The sequence below is a fragment of the Bison bison genome, unplaced genomic scaffold (assembly GCF_000754665.1).
Source record: "Bison bison bison isolate TAMUID 2011002044 unplaced genomic scaffold, Bison_UMD1.0 scf7180017864334, whole genome shotgun sequence".
NCBI lineage: Eukaryota > Metazoa > Chordata > Mammalia > Artiodactyla > Bovidae > Bison > Bison bison.
The window spans coordinates 763,459-784,242 of NW_011494906.1; the positions used below are offsets into that span (position 1 = coordinate 763,459).

General features: G+C 47.6%; 2 protein-coding genes and 2 long non-coding RNA genes across 7 annotated transcripts in view; 3 read left to right on the plus strand and 1 right to left on the minus strand.

Annotated features, from left to right (window-relative positions):
• The window catches only part of SLC3A2 (solute carrier family 3 (amino acid transporter heavy chain), member 2), a 40,161-nt gene extending 37,142 nt beyond the window's left edge, over window positions 1-3,019 (minus strand). Inside the window, exon 1 of the mRNA XM_010853970.1 lies at window positions 2,676-3,019. Within this exon, the coding sequence (XP_010852272.1) occupies window positions 2,676-2,787 (112 nt within the window). The 5' untranslated portion in view covers window positions 2,788-3,019. The remainder of the gene's footprint in view (window positions 1-2,675) is intronic.
• A 92-nt stretch (window positions 3,020-3,111) lies between these two features.
• On the plus strand, window positions 3,112-6,435 carry LOC104998670. 2 transcript variants are annotated; one of them, XR_826493.1, is made up of 12 exons: window positions 3,112-3,191; window positions 3,535-3,584; window positions 3,846-3,929; window positions 4,159-4,209; window positions 4,555-4,589; window positions 4,681-4,732; window positions 5,004-5,050; window positions 5,229-5,257; window positions 5,469-5,505; window positions 5,877-5,926; window positions 6,168-6,197; window positions 6,326-6,435. It is a non-coding gene; the product is annotated as an uncharacterized LOC104998670 (long non-coding RNA). The 2 variants fall into 2 exon arrangements; XR_826492.1 differs by having other exon boundaries at window positions 4,690-4,732.
• A 5,618-nt stretch (window positions 6,436-12,053) lies between these two features.
• On the plus strand, window positions 12,054-20,061 carry WDR74 (WD repeat domain 74). Of its 3 annotated transcripts, none has more exons than XM_010853972.1 (12): window positions 12,054-12,358; window positions 13,495-13,855; window positions 13,937-14,043; window positions 14,133-14,254; window positions 16,534-16,609; window positions 16,741-16,887; window positions 17,054-17,155; window positions 18,447-18,547; window positions 18,641-18,696; window positions 19,037-19,182; window positions 19,284-19,340; window positions 19,841-20,061. In XM_010853972.1, exons 2-12 carry the CDS (start codon window positions 13,792-13,794, stop codon window positions 20,018-20,020), a joined length of 1,158 nt encoding a protein of 385 aa, XP_010852274.1. In that variant the 5' UTR covers window positions 12,054-12,358; window positions 13,495-13,791; the 3' UTR covers window positions 20,021-20,061. The 3 variants fall into 3 exon arrangements, with proteins under 3 accessions (XP_010852274.1, XP_010852275.1, XP_010852273.1); XM_010853973.1 differs by having other exon boundaries at window positions 12,100-12,358; window positions 13,697-13,855; XM_010853971.1 differs by lacking the exon at window positions 12,054-12,358 and having other exon boundaries at window positions 13,730-13,855; window positions 19,266-19,340.
• A 100-nt stretch (window positions 20,062-20,161) lies between these two features.
• Window positions 20,162-20,642, plus strand: LOC104998671. Its single transcript, XR_826494.1, has 2 exons — window positions 20,162-20,274; window positions 20,382-20,642. It is a non-coding gene; the product is annotated as an uncharacterized LOC104998671 (long non-coding RNA).
• Window positions 20,643-20,784: the final 142 nt, after the last annotated feature.

Sequence of the window (20,784 nt, forward strand, 5' to 3'; positions counted from 1 at the left end):
GCCAAGAATATTGGCTTTCTTTTTTTTTTTTGATGTTTAAGTCACTCAATCTGTTTACAGCTTTCAAAAAACATATCCAATCTTTAACATTTCCCCTTTCTAAAGTGGATTCTATATTACTACAGAAGTTGCTGCAAACTCAGTCATAGGCCACCTTGGGTATACAGGCATATTCTGATTGGCTCAGAGAAAATGCTTAAAAATTTTAAGTTACATGCCAACATTTTTAAGGAGCAAATTAATCAACAATTTTGGATTTCTGGATTCTCCTGATCAGATTTTTCACAGACAATATTCTAGCAAGGCACAGTCAGCAGGAGCAAAGACAAGCATATCAAGATCCCTATCAGGTTCCTATGGCTTACCTGCATTACTTATATTCCTGCAGGTGTGAGTTGAGGACTTCTGATGTATTATAAATCATTTCCTATTTCCCTTTCATCATGCTTGAATCCACTTATCTGTTGCCTAAATTATTGTGACAATCCAATTAATGTCCTGTCCCAACTTACCCCTTTTTTTTTTTCAGCCTTGCCCTGTGTAGTGTGTGGGATCTTAGTTTCCCAAGCAGGAATCAAATCCATGCTCCACGCAGTGGATGCAGAGTCTTAACCACGGGACCACCAGGTTAAGTCCCGGTTTATAGGTTATTCTACCTATAGTTCAAATTATTTAGCTTTGCATTTCAAGCCCTTCTCATTTGGCCTTCGCTAGGAAATCTTTTCCAACTTTATATCCTATGATTCCCCTTCAACCCATCTTTCATGAACTATATTTATATACTTTTCCAGCTCCAATCTTGTCACTCAAATTATTTCTCTAACTTGAATTTCCTTCCTGGCTCTGTTTATCTACCCTTTAAGGCCCAGGCACTGCACAAACATTCTCCAAATACCATGCCCACACACAACCTCCCTGCCTACTCTGGACCTTCTGAATTTTCCATAACTTATGTTTCATTTTCTATACATTTTGTTACAACTTTTCAATCACCCACTTGGACAAGCGTCTAGCATTGTTGAACACATGAATTTACTCTAGCTACAATAACATTTTTCAAATTGGAATTCCTTTGGTATTTGTTTTGTCACTTATGTTTCGCTGGAACACACATAAGGACAACACTGCCACCAAAGGAGTGAAAATTGGTTCTTTTGGAGCAGGAAGAGGGCAGAAAATCCTAGATATTAAACAGAAGCTTTCTGGCCCTCTGAAGGGCCACAGTATATAAGCAAATACAGAGTTATAAGTGTTAGTTACTCAGTCGTGCCCGACTCTTTGTGACCCCATGGACTACAGCCCACCAGGCTCCTGTGTCCATGAGATTTTCCAAGCAAGGATACTGGAGTGGGTTGCCATTTCCTTCTCCAGGGGATCTTCCCAACTCAGGATCGAACCTGGGCCTCTTGCACTGCAGGCAGATTGTTTAGGGACTGAGCTATAAGGGAAGCCCTACACAGTTATATAAGTGTTATTAAAATTTCATGGTGGGGATTAGAGGGGGAAATGCTTTTTATTTTTAAAGGCTCCTGGAGAGAGGAAGACAACAAGAAAAAAAATTGAGAAACAGTATCCAAGGATCATGCCATTTGTTTCCTGTGTACTTGTTTGCCCCCCAAATACCCTGAGAAGTGTGTGATCACAGCAGTAAAGCAGAGTGATCAAAAGTGCAGGCTCTGTCATCAAGACTGCCTGGGCTGATTTGCACCTGGGCTGATATTTCTTAGCTGGGTAACTCTGAGCAAGTTAATTAACCCCTCCAGATCTCAGGTTCCTCATCCCTAACATTACCTTATGGCCTCCTCCTAGGGTGGTAGTAGTAAATGAGGTCATCCAGGAGACCACACAGTGAAGAGCTTAATAAATGGTTATAAAATGTACATATAATACATTTTTAAAACGGTCATGTACCCTAGGTGTGCATTACAAATGATTAAACTAAAACTGGTTGTCCTCAGTAACAAGGGTATAGATGACTGGAACCACCCTGTCAATCAGGCAGGAGTTGTACGCGGTTCTGCAAAAGCTTTTTACACCTAGATTCCCTCCAGGTAATCTGCGTTAAGGGGCTTCCCAGGGGGCGAAGTTGGTAAAGACTCCTCCTGCCAAGACAGGAGACACAAGAGACTCAAGTTCGATCCCAGGGTTGGGAAGATCTCTTGGAGTAGGGAGGAGCCCCTGGAGCAGGAAATGGCCTCCAACATTCTTGCCTGGAAAATTCCATGGACAGAGGAGCATGGCCGGCTACAGTCCATGGGATCGCAGAGTCTAACACGACTGAGCACGTATACACATGCAATGTGCTTAAAAAGGCGTTTTAAATGTCAGCTAACGGCTCAGAGGTTAAAGCGTCTGCCTCCAATGCGGGAGACCCGGGTTCGATCCCTGGTATTCTTGCCTGGAGAATCCCATGAACGGAAAAGCCTGGTAGGCTACAGTCCACCGGGTCGCAAAAGGTCGGACACGACTGAGCGACTTCACCTTCACCTTCAACGCTAGCCCCACTACAAGCTCCTAGCAAAATCGGACCAGACAGTAGGACAACGGTGGCCGGTTACAGAAAATACCCTAAGACTGTTATAATATTTCAAGAGGACCTACAACCTGATTCACTTTCCCAAAATGGTTTCATGCAAGAGCCCTCCACTCGAGATCGGCCCGGGGCCCAGTAATACCTGAGTCGCCCCCCGCGCTGGGCACCTGAGGACCAGGCCCAGAAGGCTCGCTGGGCGGCTGGCTTGGAACCGAGATGACGCCAGCGGAGGGTTCAGGAGGCTCGCGGTCCATGGAGTAGGACCCTGCACGCGGATTTAGAGTGTGTGCAAGCAAGTGAATGCTCAGGGAAGGGTGTGGGGCAGTCAGCTATGACGGACACGGGGCGTCAGTCCAGGATCTGCGCGAAGCCGGGTACTCGTCGCCTCAGCGCCAAAAGAAGTCGCAGTAAAAAACCCACGGGCGCACGTTAGTCGCGCCTGCGCACACCCTAAAGCGCATGCGCACCTTTTTCGCGCCACCGCTTCAGGGGGCTAACAGCCTTTCGTACTTCCTCTAGAAATCTCTACCCACAATCCACCCATTTCCCTCTGCGCTTGCGCCGGCCGTAGTCCCGCCCCCAAATCCCGTGGGCCTCTGCGAGATGGTATTTATGTGTTTCGCGGTAGGCCTGCGGTCTCATTTATCCACAGCTCTCGGTAAGTGTGTTGGTTTATTGAGTTTTATGAGAAAAACGGCCGTGCAAACGTGTCCGCGCCTTGGCCTTTCTTTGTGGTGCCTATTGGGTTCGTAGGGGAGGAGAAAAAACGTGATCATAGTGTTGAGGCCTTGAAGGAACAGGGGCTTTGTGAAGGACAAGATGGCGATGGCGGGCCGTGCCGACGGGCCTCTCTGTGATGAGACCCTTTTCACAGACCTGTACTGAACTCCGTGAGGATAAGAAACTCTGAGGAGGCCGGCCTTGCATGGCAACGCAGTCTTAGCTCCGGAAAATAAAGCGTTTACGAGACAGAGTGCTGACCCAATATCATTTGTCTGCAGGGTTCGGACGCGCGCCAAACGCTGAAGGATCGCAAACCGGTCTCATTGGAGTAAGTGCTCCTGGCCTCTCTTTACTGTCTTTTTCCTTCCTTGTTGAATATGCGGGAGTCCGATGGGATGTGCTACGGGGATGATTTCAAAAACTGAACTCTCTCTTTCTGATGGATTAGTGGAGAAAACATAAAAACTCTGAGTAGCACCATCCGTGGCAAATGTTTGGGCTTTTAGTCCTGCGTTGTTAAGGCACTAACGTGGGACAGTTAAACTACGAGATATAAAAGTAAGAAAGGGTATTTTTTTTTTCCTCCCAGATGTGGTTTAATTCAAAGGAGCTTACAGATTGGAGGATGAGACAAGACTTATTCCTGTGTGGATCAAGTGTGGTGATGCTGCAGGTGGGTACGCGATGATTTATGCAGATGGGGTGTAGAAGCACAGTATCGGGATGGGACTTGGTGGTTGAAATTGCACTGGCCACTCCATGATGAATGTAAAATGACAAGCATATGCCTGAACTAAAAAGTGATGTCATCTTACTACTGAGAAGTGGGCCCGAAATGCTCCAGGGTCTTTTAATGGTAGTTCTCGAGTACTAAAAATAATGGCTCATTTTTCTGTCTCCAGCATCTCCTCACCAGTCTTGAGGAATTCAACTGCCTCCCAGGCTGAATGCAGGTAAGTTTTCAAATGGGAGGGTTGGTTGTGGTCTCTGGTGTTTTCAACAACCAGGAGAGCAAATGGTCAGTGGAGCAGTGTTTTTGCTCCTTCCAGCTTGTTCCTCTTGGAATGATTTTCCTGGGGAGGGAGTCAGCAGCCTAGCAAACAGCATAGTTCCTTCTTGAGAGGGTGTGCTCTTCCCTCACCCACACATCACTGTCAGATGATTTGAATTGATAATGCTGATCCTCTGTGAGGTACCACAGTTAATAGCATGTTAGAGTTCTGATGGCAGTTTCTGTTGATGAAGAAATTGTATTTCATCTTAGTGTTTTGGAGTAACCATTTTCTCCTTTTTTGTAGATTGTCACAGCATTAATAGAGTCATCTATCTTACAGTAAGTTACTTCTCTCAGTATTGTGGGAAATGGAGGGGTTTCTCTTGTTTCTGATAGTGCTGTTTCTTGATCTCTTATTTTATCTGTATTGATTTCCTAGGTGCCTCTTGATCTGCTCAGGATGACTTCTACAGAGTCAAGAGGTGAGTACTTGTAACCTTGCTTATTGTTGCTTAACTCCAGTGCCAATGAGGAAAGCAGACATCCTGTCTTACCCCTGTTCTAGCCCCAGAGCCAGTAATGGTGAACCCACTGGGGCTAACTGGGAGAAAGGATGAAATTTCATTCCATAAGGAATTATCTGAGGTACAGCAAATGAACAGCATTTGCTTGGCTTGGGTTATCCATTAACCCTAGTTAGAATAGTTTTGGTTGTTTTAGATATTTTGCTAATTACACGATCTTCTCATTCAGGAGCAGCTTGTTGCTATACACTCCTGGAAAGCCTCCAGAGTTAAAAGGTTAGTTGATTAATGTGTGTATGGCATACACCACCAGGTAGGCAGTTTCTGTGATGAATCAAACTAGCTCACTATGACTTAAACAATGAAAAGACATGAACACCTGAGAAACTGGGAAAGACAACAGTGGGGTACTGTGTAAGGAACTTCTGTCACTCATAGCTTTGTCCTTCCGTAGGTACCACTGCCAGTTACCGTTGCTCAGAGGTGAGTGATCACCATGTGTTTGCGCATACAATGCATTGAGTGGGAGAAAGTGCCTTTTCAGGTATCTGTGATGACTTACATGGAATCTCGTTCGGCTGATGATTTGCTGTTGAGACTCGGAAATCTGATTTTCTGGGAATGGTGGCTTAGACAGGAACAGCTTATAATGCAAGAAGCAAGCATTACTGACGTAGTTGTCTTTGTGTTTCAGGTACAGCTCCTTGTCTGGTGCCTGAGAATGATTTTAGGTAAGTCTATTATCTATGGCTGCTGTATAGAATTCACCAGTTTTTGTTTGGTGCTTTGAATAACTGCAGACATGACTTGCTAAATCCAAAGTTTGTCTTTGGCCATTAGTGAACTGCCCGTTACATTGCCACTCACCAATGATGAGTTCAATACCGCCCCAGTCTGATCACTATGACTGAAAGGTATTTCTGAGCTGTGAGTTTCCCTTGGAGTAAAAAGTGACTGTAGTGTTAAATTGAGTGGCCTTATAGCCAACGGGAAGTGTTTTGGACTAGCTGGTGATTTCTGTAAAATGTCCAGTGAAACCAACATAGCTTTTATAGATGGGCCTGTCCTGGAGACAGTTGACTTAGTTCCCAATCTTTTGCAGGGGAAAGGAGTAAGCCATATATCTGCTCCACTGTAGTCTGAAGTTGAGAGGTGAGTAAACTTAAACACACAAGGTGTGTCAAGTTAAAATTTCCCAGTGAAGAAATACTCACAAGTCTTACTTCCTGTCCTAGTCCCAGAGCCTGTAAAGGTGAACCCACTGGGGCTGGCTGGGGGAGAAGAGGAAAGCTTGTTCCAGAGGGAACTGTCTGAGGGATCATGAGAGTTCCTAAACAAGGCAAAGGAGGAATAAATGACTGATTGAAAGGCAGATATTTTTTTTTCCCCCTAGATCTGAAGAAAGAACAAAGCACAGATAATGGTAAGTATTTGTTCATGTACTTGTATTAAATAAACTAACCATGTTTAAAGGATAACTCTTGTAAACCCATCAGGCATATACTTGTGAAAATCCAATAAGAAAAAACTCATTTTTCTTTTTCTGTATAGGAATCCAACGTGGAAGATGTCAAAACTGAAAAATCCTTGTACAGATTGCCTGTTCAAATTAGCATACAATCATTTCAGCCTTTCTAAATAAAAATTTTTTAAAACCTTCATTGATTCCTGTGTTTGAGTGGGTCTGACTGGACAGAAATAATCCCAGAAAGATTGTTAAATGGCTTTCCCCATTTAGCTTGGCACTTTACCTAACCCAGGGAAGTATCATTCAGGGAGCCTCTTTGGTGTTCTTCATGAAAGTTTACTGAGTTTGAGTGACCCCTTTAACTGTGTTTAAAACCTTAAGACTTTGGATATTAGGAGACAGTGGCTCATCAGTTAAGAACAGAAAAATGGGCTGTCAACTCTTGGTATCTTGTTGCCCCTATCCTTCACATGAATCTCAGATGATTTCTGTGGAGTTTAACAGCCCTGGGCCTACAACCAGAACTTCAGAAAGGAACTGCATTAGTACCCACTTGGGATACATTATGTCACTTCAGTCCTGTACAACCCCTTGTGACCCCATAGGTGGTATCCCACCAGGCTTCTCTGTCAACAGAATTCTGGCAAGAATGTATGTACTGCTTGCTCAATCATGTCCAACTCTGCAACCACAAGGACTACAGTACACCATGCTTCCCTGTCCTGCATCTCCCAGAGCTCATTCAAGCTCAGGTCTTTTGAGTGATGCCATCCAACCATGTCCCAGACAGGTGGTCTTAGGTAATGACCACTTTTACATTTCTCAATAGAAGGGGAAAATGGATGAACTAGAATGCTCATCTGTTGTTAAGTTTTCATATGTTTAGAATATGGTTGTCAGAACTGGTAAAGAAGGCAATTTAGGGGCTTCTCTGGTGGTCTTTTTTTTTGCATTTTCATATTGTTCATGGGGTTCCCAAGGCAAGAATACTGAAGTGGTTTGCCATTCCCTTCACCCTTGGACTGCAAAGAGGTCATACCAGTCAATCCTAAAGAAAATCTGTCTTGAATTCATTGGAAGGACTGTTGTTGAAGCTGAAGCTCCAATACTTTGGTCACCTAATATGAAGAGCTGACTCTGGAAGAGACTCTGGTGCTGGGAAAGATTGAAGACGGGAGAAGACGACGGGATGAGATGGTTGGATGGCATCACTGACTTAATGGACATGAGTTTGAGTTCGTGATGGACAGGGAAGCCTGGCATGCTGCAGACCATGGGGTTGCAAAGAATGGGACAACTGAGTGACTGAACTGGTGGTCTAGTGGCTAAGACAAATGTATACACACACAATGGGATATTAGCCATAAAACAAAAATATTGAGTCAGTTGTGAGGTGGAAGAACCTAATAGGCTTCCCTGTTGGCTGAGATGATAAAGAATCCGCCTGCAATGCAGGAGACCTGGGTTCGATCCCTGGGTCGGGAAGATACGCTGGGGAAGGGAATGGCAATCCACTCCAGTATTCTTGTCTGGAGAATCCCATGGACAGGAACCTGGTGGGCTCAATAAGGAGGTGATATATGTATACTTAGAGCTGATTCACATTGATGTACAACAGAAACCAACACAATAGTATAAAGCAATTAACCTTCAATTAAAAAAAAGAATCCACACTTCCCACTGCAGGATGCATGGGTTTGATCCCTGATTGGGGAATTAAGATCCCACATGCTGCATGGTGTAGCAAAAAACAAAAGGGGGATGTAAATTGAGGGGCATTGTTATATCAGTTTCATGAAAATAAAACATTAAATTAAAAATTTAAGTGTACCCACATGGAAAGAATATTCCCTTGGCCTTGCCTCTCCCTTCCCTCTCCATGACCTCCCACTGCTCTCCATCTCTGCCACCACAGCTACCCCACCCCCACCCCCTAAGCCACACTCATTTCCTGCCTGGAAGATCACAAGGAGACTTCTCTTCCTTTCCCCTGTAGACCTTAAACTTAATGAAGGCAGAGTCCATGTCTGATTTTGCTCATCATAGTCGGGTGTCTGCTCAAAGAGCATAAACAAATGGACAAATGGCCTCCAGGGAGCACAGGTTTCCAGGTTCAGGTGAGGCCCTCACTATCAGCCCCCTGCATCCATGAAGCAACAGGCAGGAGTCAATAGATGCAAGTGACAGAGCTATTCCCTCTTAACCTTTAATTCAGAGGAGGAACAAGGCTACTGCCAACCTGAAGGCTGAGACCTGCCAGGGAAAAGCCCCCAGAGATCTGTGCTTGGGATGCTTGACTGCATCCTGCGTAGATGGACTGAAGCTTATTTGGCTAGGGAGTTATGGTCTGCCCCAGGTTGAGTCTTGCAGAGTTTGGAGAAGGTTGGGGTTGAAAGAAACTGAAGGGGCTTCCTTGGGGGTCCAGTGGCAAAACCTGCGAGCTCCCAATGCTGGAGCCTTGGGTTCAATCCCTGGTCAGGAAACTAGATACCACGTGCTGCAACTAAGAGTTTACATGCCACAGCTAAAACCCAGCACAGCCAAATATTAAAGAAACTGATTTTTTTTTTTTCTAAATACTTATTTGGCTGCACCAGGTCTTAGTTGCAATACCTGAACTCTTAGTTTCAGCATGTGGAATCTAGTTCCCTGCACAGGGATCGAACCTGGGCCCCCTGCATCAGGAACCGAGTCTTAGCCACTAGACTACCAGGTAGGTCCCCAAAATTTTGCTTTCGCCTTTGCATTAGTTGGTTTTTTTTTTTTATTTCTGGCTACTGTAATAAGTTGCCACTCTAATGGCAGAAAGTGAAAAGGAACTAAAAAGCCTCTTGATGAGGGTGAAGAAGGAGAGTGAAAAAACTGGCTTGAAACTCAACAATAAAGAAACTAAGATGGTGGCATCCAGTCCCATCACTTCATGGCAAATAGAAGGGGAATATGTGGAAACAATGACAGATTTTATTTTCTTGGGCTCCAAAATCACAGTAGATGGTGACTTGCAGTCATGAAATTATAAGACATTTGCTCCTTGGAAGGAAAGCTATGACAAACCTAGAAAGTGTTAGTTGCTCAGTTGTGTCCGATTCTTTGTGACCCCATTGACTAGCCTGCCAGGCTCTGTCCACGGGATTCTCTAGGCAAAGATATTGGAGTGAGTAGCCATTCCCTTCTCCAGGGCATATTCCTGACCCAGGGATCAAACCTGGGCCTCCTGCACTGCAGGCAGATTCTTTACCATCTGAGCCATTAGGGAAGCCCCTGACAAACCTAGATAGCATATTAAAAATCAGAGACATCACTTGGCTGGCAAAGGTCTATATAGTCAAAGCTATGGTTTTCCCAGTAGTGAGAGTTGGACCACAAAGAAGGCTAAACACTGAAAAATTGATGCTTTTAAATTTTGTTGCTGGAGAAGACTCTCAAGAGTCCCTTGAACTGCAAGAAGATCAAACTAGTAAATCCTAAGGGAAATCAACCCTGAATATTCATTGGAAAGAATGATGGTGAAGTGAAGCTCCAATATTTTGGCCACCAGATGCCTAGCATGCTGCAGTCAATGGGGTCGCAGAGTCAGATGTGACTTAGTGACTGAACAACAAGTTACCACAAACTTGGTTGCTTAATACAAAGCAAATATATTATCTTACAGTTTTGGAGGTCAGAAATCTGAAATGGGTCTCAATAGGCTAAAACCAAGGAGTGCTAACAGGGCTGCATTTCTTTCTGTGGGCTCTGAAGGAGAATCTGTTTCTCTGCCTTGGCTAGATTCCAGAGGCCACCCCCATTCCTTGGCTGACAACCCTCTTCCATCTTCAAAGCCAGTGATGGTTTAGCAAATCTTTCTGATGCTGCATCAGTCTGACACTGAGTCTCCTGTCTCCCTTTGTGATCTTTGTAATTATGTACATGGAACCCATCAGATAATCCAGAACGAAGATGCAGATGCTAAGTTGCTCAGTCCTGTCAGATTTTTTAGCGACCAGGTTCCTCTGTCCATGGGATTCTCTAGGCAAGAGTATTGGAGTGGATCCAGGGGATCTTCCCTACCAGGGTGATTGAACCCTCATCTCTTATGACTCCTGCACTGACAGGCAGGTTCTTTACTACTATTGCCACCTGGGAAGCCCAGTCCAGAATGATCTCTCCTAAAAACTATTAATCATATATGTGAATTACCTTTTATCTGCCATGTAAGCTAACATAATGAGAGGTTCTAAGAATTAGGACATGGGCATGTAGAGCATTATTCTGTCTACCACAGTCCCTTAATTCAGCTTCTCCCTAGAGGCTCTGGGTTTATCGGTGAAGCCTTCTGTTTATTAACAGGTACACAGTGTGAGAAACCACAGTCTCTAAAGTCATAGATGGTCATACTTTGCTAGCTGTAATCATATCAGTGAAAATAGAACATGCTACTCTTGCTGGAAGGATCTCAACCCAGGCACGGTGTGTGTGTTTGTGAGTGTGTCTGTGTGCTCAGTCGTGTCCGAGACTCTTCGCTTCTTCACAACCCACGATTCGTAGCCCTCCAGGCTCCAGAGACACGGCCTCTAATTCCAACCCAGATGTAGAGCTCAGTTAAGGAGGTTTCAAATAGAACGTTCTGCGTTCACACTAACATAGTTTCCAAGGAAACAGGACTTCAAGTCCCTTTTCAGCAAGAGCCTGACATTAATACCTTTCATACAGCTGGGCTTTGCTCTGAGCCTCTAAAGTACCGCTTCTGTTAAATTTGACCTGCATTGCCTCACCCCCTCTCCCACCGCTGGTTCCTGGGTTTAGGAATCAGGAGGCTCCGAAACGCTTTTCTCAGGCCGCTTTTTCCCCCGCTGTAGGGCCAACGGTGGGTAGTGGATGGTACAAACGGCAAGATGTAAGTGGGGTGGGGGCGGATGTTACAGTAAATCAGGGAGCGGGGAGGAGCAGAGCCAGCCTGGAGCCCCGTAATGCGAGGGGAACACAGTCCTAAAGACCAACTTCCACTGTCACTTCTGGACCGAGAGCAGCATGTCCTCAGTTCTCGCAAGCACCCCATAAGCGCGGGTTATTATTCCTCCATTTAACAGAGAAGACAGGAGCCTAAGTAACAAGCTTTGCGTGCATGCCGTGCGTGCTAAGTCCCATCAGTGGTGTTCGACTCTGCGAATGTAACCTACCAGGCTCCTCTGTCCATGAGATTCTCCAGGTAAGAATATTGGAGGCGATGGTGACCTCCTCCAAGGGATCTTCTCGACTCAGGGATCGAACCTGCCTCTCTTATGTCTCCTGCTTTGGCAGCGGGATTATTTACCACTAGTGCCACCTGGGAAGCGCAAGTAACATGGCTCGTGGCATCAAATCAGAAAGTGGCGGACAGGGGTCCCAACTCTGTTCTTTGAACACCAAAGTCAGCGCTCAGGAACCGCGGGCCTTTCCAAGTAAATGTCCGGAAGAGGGGCGCCGCCCTGCATCCGCTTCAACAGACTAACGACCACCACAGCTCTGCTGCCCCTTCAGGCGCGGAGAGATCGCCAGTCTCCGAGGGTAAAACACCAGGCGGCCATAGAAATCCCGTCTAGCATGGAGACCAATCCCAGAAAGCGAAAGAGCAGCGGGGCGGGTTTATGCAAAACACACAGGGAGTTAGCCGGAAGGCGAAGCAGTAAAGGAACACAATTTAAGGTCTATTTCCACAATTTTAGTAATTACTATGAATCAGAAATGATGAAAAATTGGTTTTAAGAAAGACTGAACTTTGAGAAAAATCTAATGATTAGGCCATAAAAGTCACCACAACCTTAAAAGCTACACTAAGAGTAAGGCTGGCCCGGAGAGAAGCAGGACAGTATCGCTTCTCGGCCTTTTGGCTAAGATCAAGTGTAGTATCTGTTCTTATCAGTTTAATATCTGATACGTCCTCTATCCGAGGACAATATATTAAATGGATTTTTGGGATTAGGAGTTGGAATAGGAGCTTGCTCCGTCCACTCCACGCATCGACCTGGTATTGCAGTACTTCCAGGAACGGTGCACCCCCTTCGGGGGGAACAAGTTTTGGTCTCAAAAAAAGATCTAATGTTTACGTTAATATACGTGCTCTTTTTCTATCGGCAACATGATGGTAATATACAAGTGTAAGTATTTGCGTCGTAGGAACTTTTATTCAAGGAAAAACACAAAGCTATTTATAGCTCTTTTTTGGTTTAAAACAATATACAATATTGAGTAGTCGGGTTGTACTAAAACCGGTGGGGATTTAACACTGTGCTTATCTCTACTGTGTAGTTTTCGTTTAGTTTAATTTTCAGCTGTAACAGGCGCGAATAAAGTGAGTCTGAGTTTCTTTTACAGAATCTTGACGGATACTGCTTGGGTCGCACCGGGTGCGTCACGACAAACATATTTTAAGGTTTTTTTTTTCGGTGTTTTTCTAAAGCTTTAAATAAAGTACAGTAGTTTGATTTACTTTTTCTAACTTTGTAACGTACTTGAGATAAACCATCTGTAAGGATTTCCGTACATGTAATATAATGGTAGTGCTTTCGGTGGTTGTGGCGCCATTTTACGTATATTCGGGGCTTTTTTAGGAGGTTCAACGAGGAAGTCCCTGTCAACCAAAAAACGTGGTGGGGTCGATTCCCCGAGGCCGCAAAGATCACCTGGAGAATAGTTTTTACCACTGCAATATTCCTGTCTGGAGAATCACAGAGTGGGGTCTCAAAGATTCAGACTCGATTGAGTGACTAGTACTTTCCATTTTCACCGGTATTCCTGTCTGAAGAATCAATTGGGCAGACGAGCCTGGCTGGATATATTTCCGTAGAGTCGCCAAAGCCGTCGGGTCCGACTTTAGCAACTAAATAACTACAATTTTGAGAATAGTGACGTGCACGTATTAGATAAGTTATTTGCCGTAGGGAAGATATTGAGTACTCACTGCTTAGTACTCTTTCCAACGGGTAAGTTTCCTGGTCTAGTTCTCTCAACTTGAAAACTCTAGGTGTGTATCTGGCCTTACAGCGAGGAAGGCTTTCGAGCAGAGAAATAAATGGTTGAACGTCTTATAAAGGGAAATCATAGTATTTCAGGGAAAGAGACCGTTCAGATTTACTTTAGGGTCTGTGGGGGGCGGTAATGGTGGTTGTGCTGTGTTTCTGTGGCCTAACCCCCAATTTTGTTCATTTTGTCCTATTACGCTTGAAGTTGAAGCCATGCGCTTCTTCAGTGATTTGAATCGTTCTGATATGACCTCTTTTCTTCTCTTGTACAGAAAACATACATGCTTTAGAGCAGAGGAACAGACTAGGGCTGCCTGGATCCGATATCGTGGTTGAGACAATATGCCTTTTACTCCAAATGTAAAATGGTCAAGTTACTGTTCAGATCTCCACAAATAAGTCTCTAGATTTCATTTTTGTAAAAGCAAAACCACCTGGCTGGGAGAATATTTTTACTCTTCCGGTTCTTTAAAGGCCTAGAAAAGGAGTTCCTCCGAATCCGACGAGACGCACGCTGGTGACGCAGGCGCTGCGCCGGAAGTGTGAGCCTTGGGTTCCCGAGCTCCGCTATGGCGGCTGCGGCTGCACGCTGGAACCATGTGTGGGTTGGCACCGACACTGGCATCCTGAAAGGTGGGTAGCGAGGTCGGGCGTCGGGAACTGCGGGCGTCGCCGTTTCGCTGTTCTGACGCGATTGACGTCCGTGTCCCGCAGGAGTGAACCTTCAGCGCAAACAGGCGGCGAACTTCACGGCGTCAGGACAGCCACGGCGCGAAGAGGCAGTGAGCGCCCTGTGTTGGGGTGCGGGCGGCGAGACACAGGTGAGCGACCGCTGACAGTCGGAGCTGGGAGTCGGCCTCGGGCGCTGCCGCATCGCTCTCCTCGCCATCCTGTGCTCCTCTGCCCCCAGATCCTAGTGGGCTGTGCCGATGGGACAGTGAAGCACTTCAGCACCGAGGAAGGCAGGTTCCAGGGCCAGAGGCAATGTCCTGGAGGGGAGGGCACGTTCCGAGGCCTCGCCCAGGTCGACGGGTAAGACCAAACCCCTTGCAGAAACGCTCAGGTCGTAGCGAGAGCGTTGAGGCTCCCGCTGGACGACCGAGTAGTGGCGATCAACCCTGAGGTGACATGAGCCTGGTCTGCATGACATGGACGTTTTTCCTGCCTTCGTCCGTTCATTCCTATAACAAACTTTTATGGAACACTTACTCGATTGTTTATAGGCACTGGGTGAAATGCAAAGGCTTAGGTAAACCAGACACAGTATCTGCCATCATAGAGTTTGCTTCTTCCAGAGTTTTTTGTTTTTTGGCATAATAACCTTTTGGATGACCCTGAGCACGTTATTTAATAGTTTGAAAGTAAAAGTGTTAGTCGCTCAGTCGTGTCCGACTCTGTAGCCCGCCGACTCTGTAGCCCGCCGGACTCCTCTGTCCGGGATTTTCCAGGCAAGAATACTGGAGCGATTTGCCATTTCCTTTTCCAGCGAATCTTCCCCAGTCTCCTGCACTACAGGCGGTATCCTGCAGTGCAGGAGATTCTTTACCAACTGAGCCACTAGGAAAGTTTAGAATACGTTTTTAAATGCGGGCTAACAACCACCAACAAAGTGGTAAAACTCCTAAAGTAAAGAATAGGAAATGCTGGGTTGCAGGCTTAGTTTTCTTCTGAAGGTGAAGAGAGAGGCTATGAGCTGACTGTGTAGGTTTGGTGAGGTTAATTCTGACAGGTGAGTCTGGAAGGCTGGAGCGGGGGAGGAGGAATATTTGAACTTGGCCTTGAAGGTTGGGTAGAATTTTGACAGGTGGAGAAAGGAGTTAGAGCATTCTAGAAAGAGACTCCTGCCTGAGCAGAGGGCAAGGATTCGTGTGAGGCTACAGGGCACATCACAGGGAAGATAAACAGCATTTGGGGGTTGAAGAGAAGACTCTTGAGAGTCCCTTGGACTGCAAAGAGATCAAACCAGTCAGTCTTAAAGGAAACCAGTCCTGAATATGCATTGGAAGGACTGATGCTGACGCTCCAATATTTTGGCCACCTGATACAAAGAACTGCTGGAAAAGATTGAAGGCAGGAGAAGAGAATGACAGAGGATGAGATGGTTGGATGGCATCACCAGTTTGATGGACAGGAGTTTGGGCAAGCTCCAGGAGTTGGTGATGGTCAGGGAAACCTGGAGTGCTGCAGTCCATGGGGTTGCAAAAAGTTGGACACAGCTGAGCGACTGAACTGAACTGGGGGTTGAAGCCCAGGAAACTTTTTTCCCCTTTTAAAAATTTAAGAGGAAGCATTTTAATATAAGATGAACGAGGTAAGTTGGGATTTAAGGTAAAGTGCTTTAAGTGTCATGTTGAGCAATCTGCAGTTTTGTAGCTGGTGAGGCATGATTGGTTTCTGAGCAGGAAACACTGTGGTCAGAGCTGTGAGCCTGCAGGAATGGGCAGATGGATTGGAGAGGGGGCAGTTGGGAGACTCTTGCCACAGCCCAGGAAAACCCAGAGCCTGAACCTAGTTGGGGAGGGTGGGCAGATATGAGAAAAAGCAGAGGGCTTGGGCTGTACAGATCCTGGGGAGAGATTGGCTTGTCTGGTCTGACACCCAGAACAGGGAACTTGAGAGAGGAAGCTGGTGTTTGATTCTGACCAAACACTAAATCCAGAGCAGTCCCATTTCAGTGCTTTCAGAGCTCTGACTCCTGGTGACCACATCAAGAAAGACGAGCAGGGCCAGGTGCCCCAGGTGGAGCTGTGGGGTAAAGACTGTGCTTTGCAGTATCACAGTCTTGATTGCAGCTCTGATTCTGACATTTATAGCTAAGTGGCAAATCTTATAATTTTTCATAGCTTCTGTTTCCTTACTTTTAAGACCACTAAACCATTACCTTGATGAGGAAATTAAGTAACAGCCATGAAGCCCCACCCAGACCTGAGTTACCTAGAGGCTTCCTTAGGAACAGGGCTGGTAGGAGGGAGTCTGCTGCTACTGCTAAGTCACTTCAGTCGTGTCCGACTCTGTGCGACCCCATAGGTGGCAGCCCACCAGGCTTCCTGTCCCTGGGATTCTCCAGGCAAGAACACTGGAGTGGGTTGCCAATCTCCCTCTCCAGTGCATGAAAGTGAAAGTGAAGTCGCTCAGTCGTGTCTGACTCTAGTGACCCCATGGACTGCAGCCTACCAGGCTCCTCTGTCCATGGGATTTTCCAGGCAAGAGTGCTTGGAGTCTAGTTCATATGAATTTGGGGGTGGGTCGAATGGAGACAGAGAATACCATTTACCCCTGCTCTTTTAACTCTATCCTCCCTTTGCCTGCAGCACCCTCATCACATGTGTGGATTCTGGGATTCTTCGAGTCTGGACTGACAAGGACAAGGAGGCATCCTCTGACCCAGTGAGGCCCCCCTCATCCTGATCCTGATGGTTGGGGAAGGTGGGGCCCAGGGTAGAGCCAATGAAGGCTTTGGGGGAGGAGGACTAAGGATCTGGAAGTGACTCTCATCTCCCCTCTCTCATTCTTTTCAGGTCCTGGAACTGAGGGTGGGCCCTGGGGTATGTAGGATGCGCCAAGACCCAGCACGCCCCCACATCGTTGCCACAGGTGGGAAGGAGAATGCTCTGAAGGTGTGGGACCTGCAGGGATCTGAGGAGCCTTTGTTCAGGGCCAAGAACGTGAGTGATGGTGGGTGGAGAGGACCTGGGTCCGAATTCCCAGGAGTCGAGGCCACTGATTATGAATTGGAGACCAGCTGGGTTTTAGGGGATGATGACAGAGGGCAGAAGGAAGGGACACACTGAGCCCCTCCCAGCTCTGTCTCTCATCTACCGACCCCACCAGGTACGGAATGATTGGCTCGACCTGCGGGTTCCCGTCTGGGACCAGGACATACAGTTCCTTCCAGAGTCACAGAAGCTCGTCACCTGTACAGGGTACCACCAGGTAAGGCACACATCTCACCCCTAACTTTTTCTGGGCTCACACAGCTTCCTGGAGAAACAGGAGGCTTGCGCTTTGCAGGCTCGGTCCCCACCATTTGGCACAGCCACTGTTCTCGCCATCCTGGTGTCATCCCTGAGCTCCCAGAAGAAGGACCACTTCCCCAGTTGAGTGTTCAGCCAAGTGGCTAAGCCAGTGACCTTCGCTTACTACATTCTAGGAAGGAGTTGCTTGAACTGTGATTCTTCTTTTTCTTCCCACCTGGAAGAGAGAAGGGAGTGTCCCCTTCATAGTAGAATCACATGGGGCCCGTGTTATGAGAAGACATGGATGGACTGGGTATCAAGAGAACTGGGTTCTGGTCCTGATGGCAGTCTCTAATTTGCTTTGGGACCCAACCATGACCCTCTAGTATCTGTAATATCTGGTCTCCATTCCTCAGCTGTATAGGAAAGGCCCAACTGGGGATCTTTTCAGCTGGGCCTTTTTTTTTTTTTGGACCGTACTTCCTGATCCCTGATACTTCCCTGATCAGGGATCAAATCTAAAGTGGAAGTTCGGAGTCCTAACCATTGGACCACCAGGGAATTTGAAATTCTAAGACCCAGGCAGGACTGGGTGGGGCTACATTTGCCCTGCTTCCTCTGCTCTGCATACTGAAGTCTGCTCTTGGTAATACATTTCTGCTCAGAACACATATGAGGGCTTCCTCTCTCCTTCCTGTCCAGGCTTAACTTTTTTCTCTGTTTGAGTTCAGCAACTCTGACAGTTGGGCCAGCTTGCTTTTCCATCATGAGAGGGGAGTATAGATGGAAAGCTCACATATGCAGACCATGGGGATGCTGCTGCTCCTAGCCTGGGGAACCTCTGTTCTCAGCTCTATATGTTCATGTTCCTCAGCAGCTCTCCTCTACTCCTCAACACTCAGAGAAGAAGGGTGTGTTTCAAATGAGAAAGTTTCTCTGAAAGAGTGGATTGTAAAAGCAGTGTATGGGGTAGGGGGCCTTCCCTGGTGGCTCAGTGGTAAAGAATCTGCCTGCCAATGCAGGAGGCTCGGGTTCAATCCCTGGGTTGGGAAGATCCCCTGAAGAAGGAAACGGCAACCCATTCTAGTATTCTTGCCTGGGAATCCCATGGACAGAGGAGCCTGGTGGGCTACAGTCCATGGGGTCACAGAAGAGTTGGAAACAACTTAGCGACTAAACAACAATAAATGAGGGGAAGTGAAGATGTGGAGGCGTCAGGGGGCTGTGCAGAGTAAAGGCGCTGTTGTGATGCCTCAGTCTTCTCCCAGGTCCGTGTCTATGATCCAGCCTCCCCTCAGCGCAGGCCAGTCCTCGAGGCCACCTACGGAGAGTACCCGCTGACAGCCGTGACCCTCACTCCTGAGGGCAAGTGAGTGTGTAGAGGGCAAAGTGGGGCTTGGGGAGGACTCCAGGGGGCTCCTGCTGACCAACCCCATGTGTGTCTCTCTGGTCTCCTCCTCAGTTCAGTAATTGTGGGGAATACTCATGGGCAGCTGGCAGAAATTGACCTTCGGCAAGGTGAGGAGACCAGGGAGCCTTGCGGGGGGGGCAGAGGTGGGGAGGAAGGGCAGGATTCCCCTCTCACAAGGGGCGGTAGAGCTGCTGAGCCCTCTTTCAGGTGCCAGAACCAGGTTCAATCCCGGTTCTGCCAAAAGCTGTGTGACCTTGGACAAATTACTTTGTCAATTCCCTGTGCCTTAGTTTCTTCACTGAAAAATGGAGATGTTAATGGTAACTGCCATGTCAGCATTATGTTAAACGAGGATTAAATGTTGAAAGAAAGTGATTTGAATAGAAAACACTCAATAAATGGTTGTTGGCTGACCAGTTAGCACTGATACCTGCCCCCTTTTTCCAGGGCGCCTGCTGGGCTGTCTAAAGGGACTGGCAGGCAGCGTCCGAGGGTTGCAGTGCCACCCTTCAAAGCCCCTACTAGCCTCCTGTGGTTTGGACAGAGTCTTGAGGATACACAGGATCCGGAATCCACGGGGCCTGGAACATAAGGTGAGAAACCATTCGTTCCTGCCTCTTGCGCCCTCCTCCCTCCCCCATTCTTGTTTCTGTTTCAGCAGACTTGGCCCCTTAAGGTCCCTCATCTCTTGCAGGTTTATCTCAAATCTCAATTGAACTGCCTCCTCCTGTCAGGCAGGGATAACTGGGAGGTAAGCTCTTGGGTCTGGGAATGTGGGAGCTAATGGTAAGGTGTGAGGATATCTCTGTGAAGAGGGAAGGGAGGCATCTGGAACTTAGACCTGAGACTGTCCATCCACCTGCTGGGTATAGTCCTGACAGGGTCATTGCCAAGAGTAACATAGGAGCATGGATGAAGTGAAGTGAAAGACGTTCAGTCATATGTGACTCTTTGTGACCCCATGGACTGTAGCCCACCAGGCTCCTCTGTCCATGGAATTCTCCAAGCCAGAATACTGGAGTGGGTAGCCATTCCCTTTTCCAGGGGATCTTCCTAACCCAGGGATTGAACCTAGGTCTCCCGCATTGCAGGCAGATTCTTTACCAGCTGAGCCACCAGGGAAGTCCAAGAGCATGGATGGGCATGGTTTTTAGGAGCAGGAAACCAGGGGTGGTGCCTGGAGGAATGATTCTCCTCCCTGTGGGTCTGTTATTGTACCTCTGACTCCTGAGGGCTTCTCCCACTCACCAGGATGAACCGCAAGAGCCTCAGGAGCCCAACAAGGTGCCCTCAGAAGACACAGAGACAGATGAACTTTGGGCGTCCTTGGAGGCAGCTGCCAAGCGGAAGCTCCCCGATTGGGAGCAGACCCAAGGCGCTCTCCAAGCCAGACGGAGAAAGAAGAAACGGCCTGGGTCCACCAGCTCCTGAAGAGCTTGTGCTCGCTTTGTAAATAAACAGCTTAAAACGTACCATGACCTTGAGCCTTTTGTGATGGGGAGAGAGTGGTGGCGGCTCCCTGAGCTGGGGTGGTGGGGGTATCTGACGTCACAAAAGCAGGGCCGGGAACCTGCCGGCTGGCGTGGGTGGCACTGAGTGCAGGGCCGCATGCGGGGCCATGGGCTGCTGCCAAGATAAGGACTTTCAGACTTCGGATGAGCAGGCCAAGGAGGCCGGGTCAGAAGGTGGGACCAGAGACACACCAGGGGGCCCAGGGAGCTGGGAGTGGGGACTGGACCACCAGGAGGTTGGACTGGGGAGAGTAGAACTCAGCGGCCTCGCATCCTCTCAGGCACTGATGCGGAGTCGGTGGAGCAACGAGATCGCAGGTCGAACGAAAGTCTTTTGATCACTGTGCTGTGGCGGCGGCTATCCATGTTCAGCCGTCGGGGTTCTTCTCGGTCAACCAAGAGGCAGGCAGTCCAGAATCCAAAGCCGGCGAGTAGGATCCAGGAGTGCGATCAGGAGAGGATCCAGGAGGAGCCGGAGAAGGGGTGACTCCAGCCCTGTTCTCACTCCTCCCCAGCCTTCAGAGAATAAAGTTTCTAACGTGTACCTGCCTATGCGCTTGTGCCTCGGCTTTGGGCACGTAGAGCGCGGGCACCACCAGGGTCGCGGGCTCTTTAAGGCTCCATCCTTGAGGTTGGCCAGTCCCCTGGGCCCCCGGCTCTAGTTCCTTGGAGGCGGGGCCACAG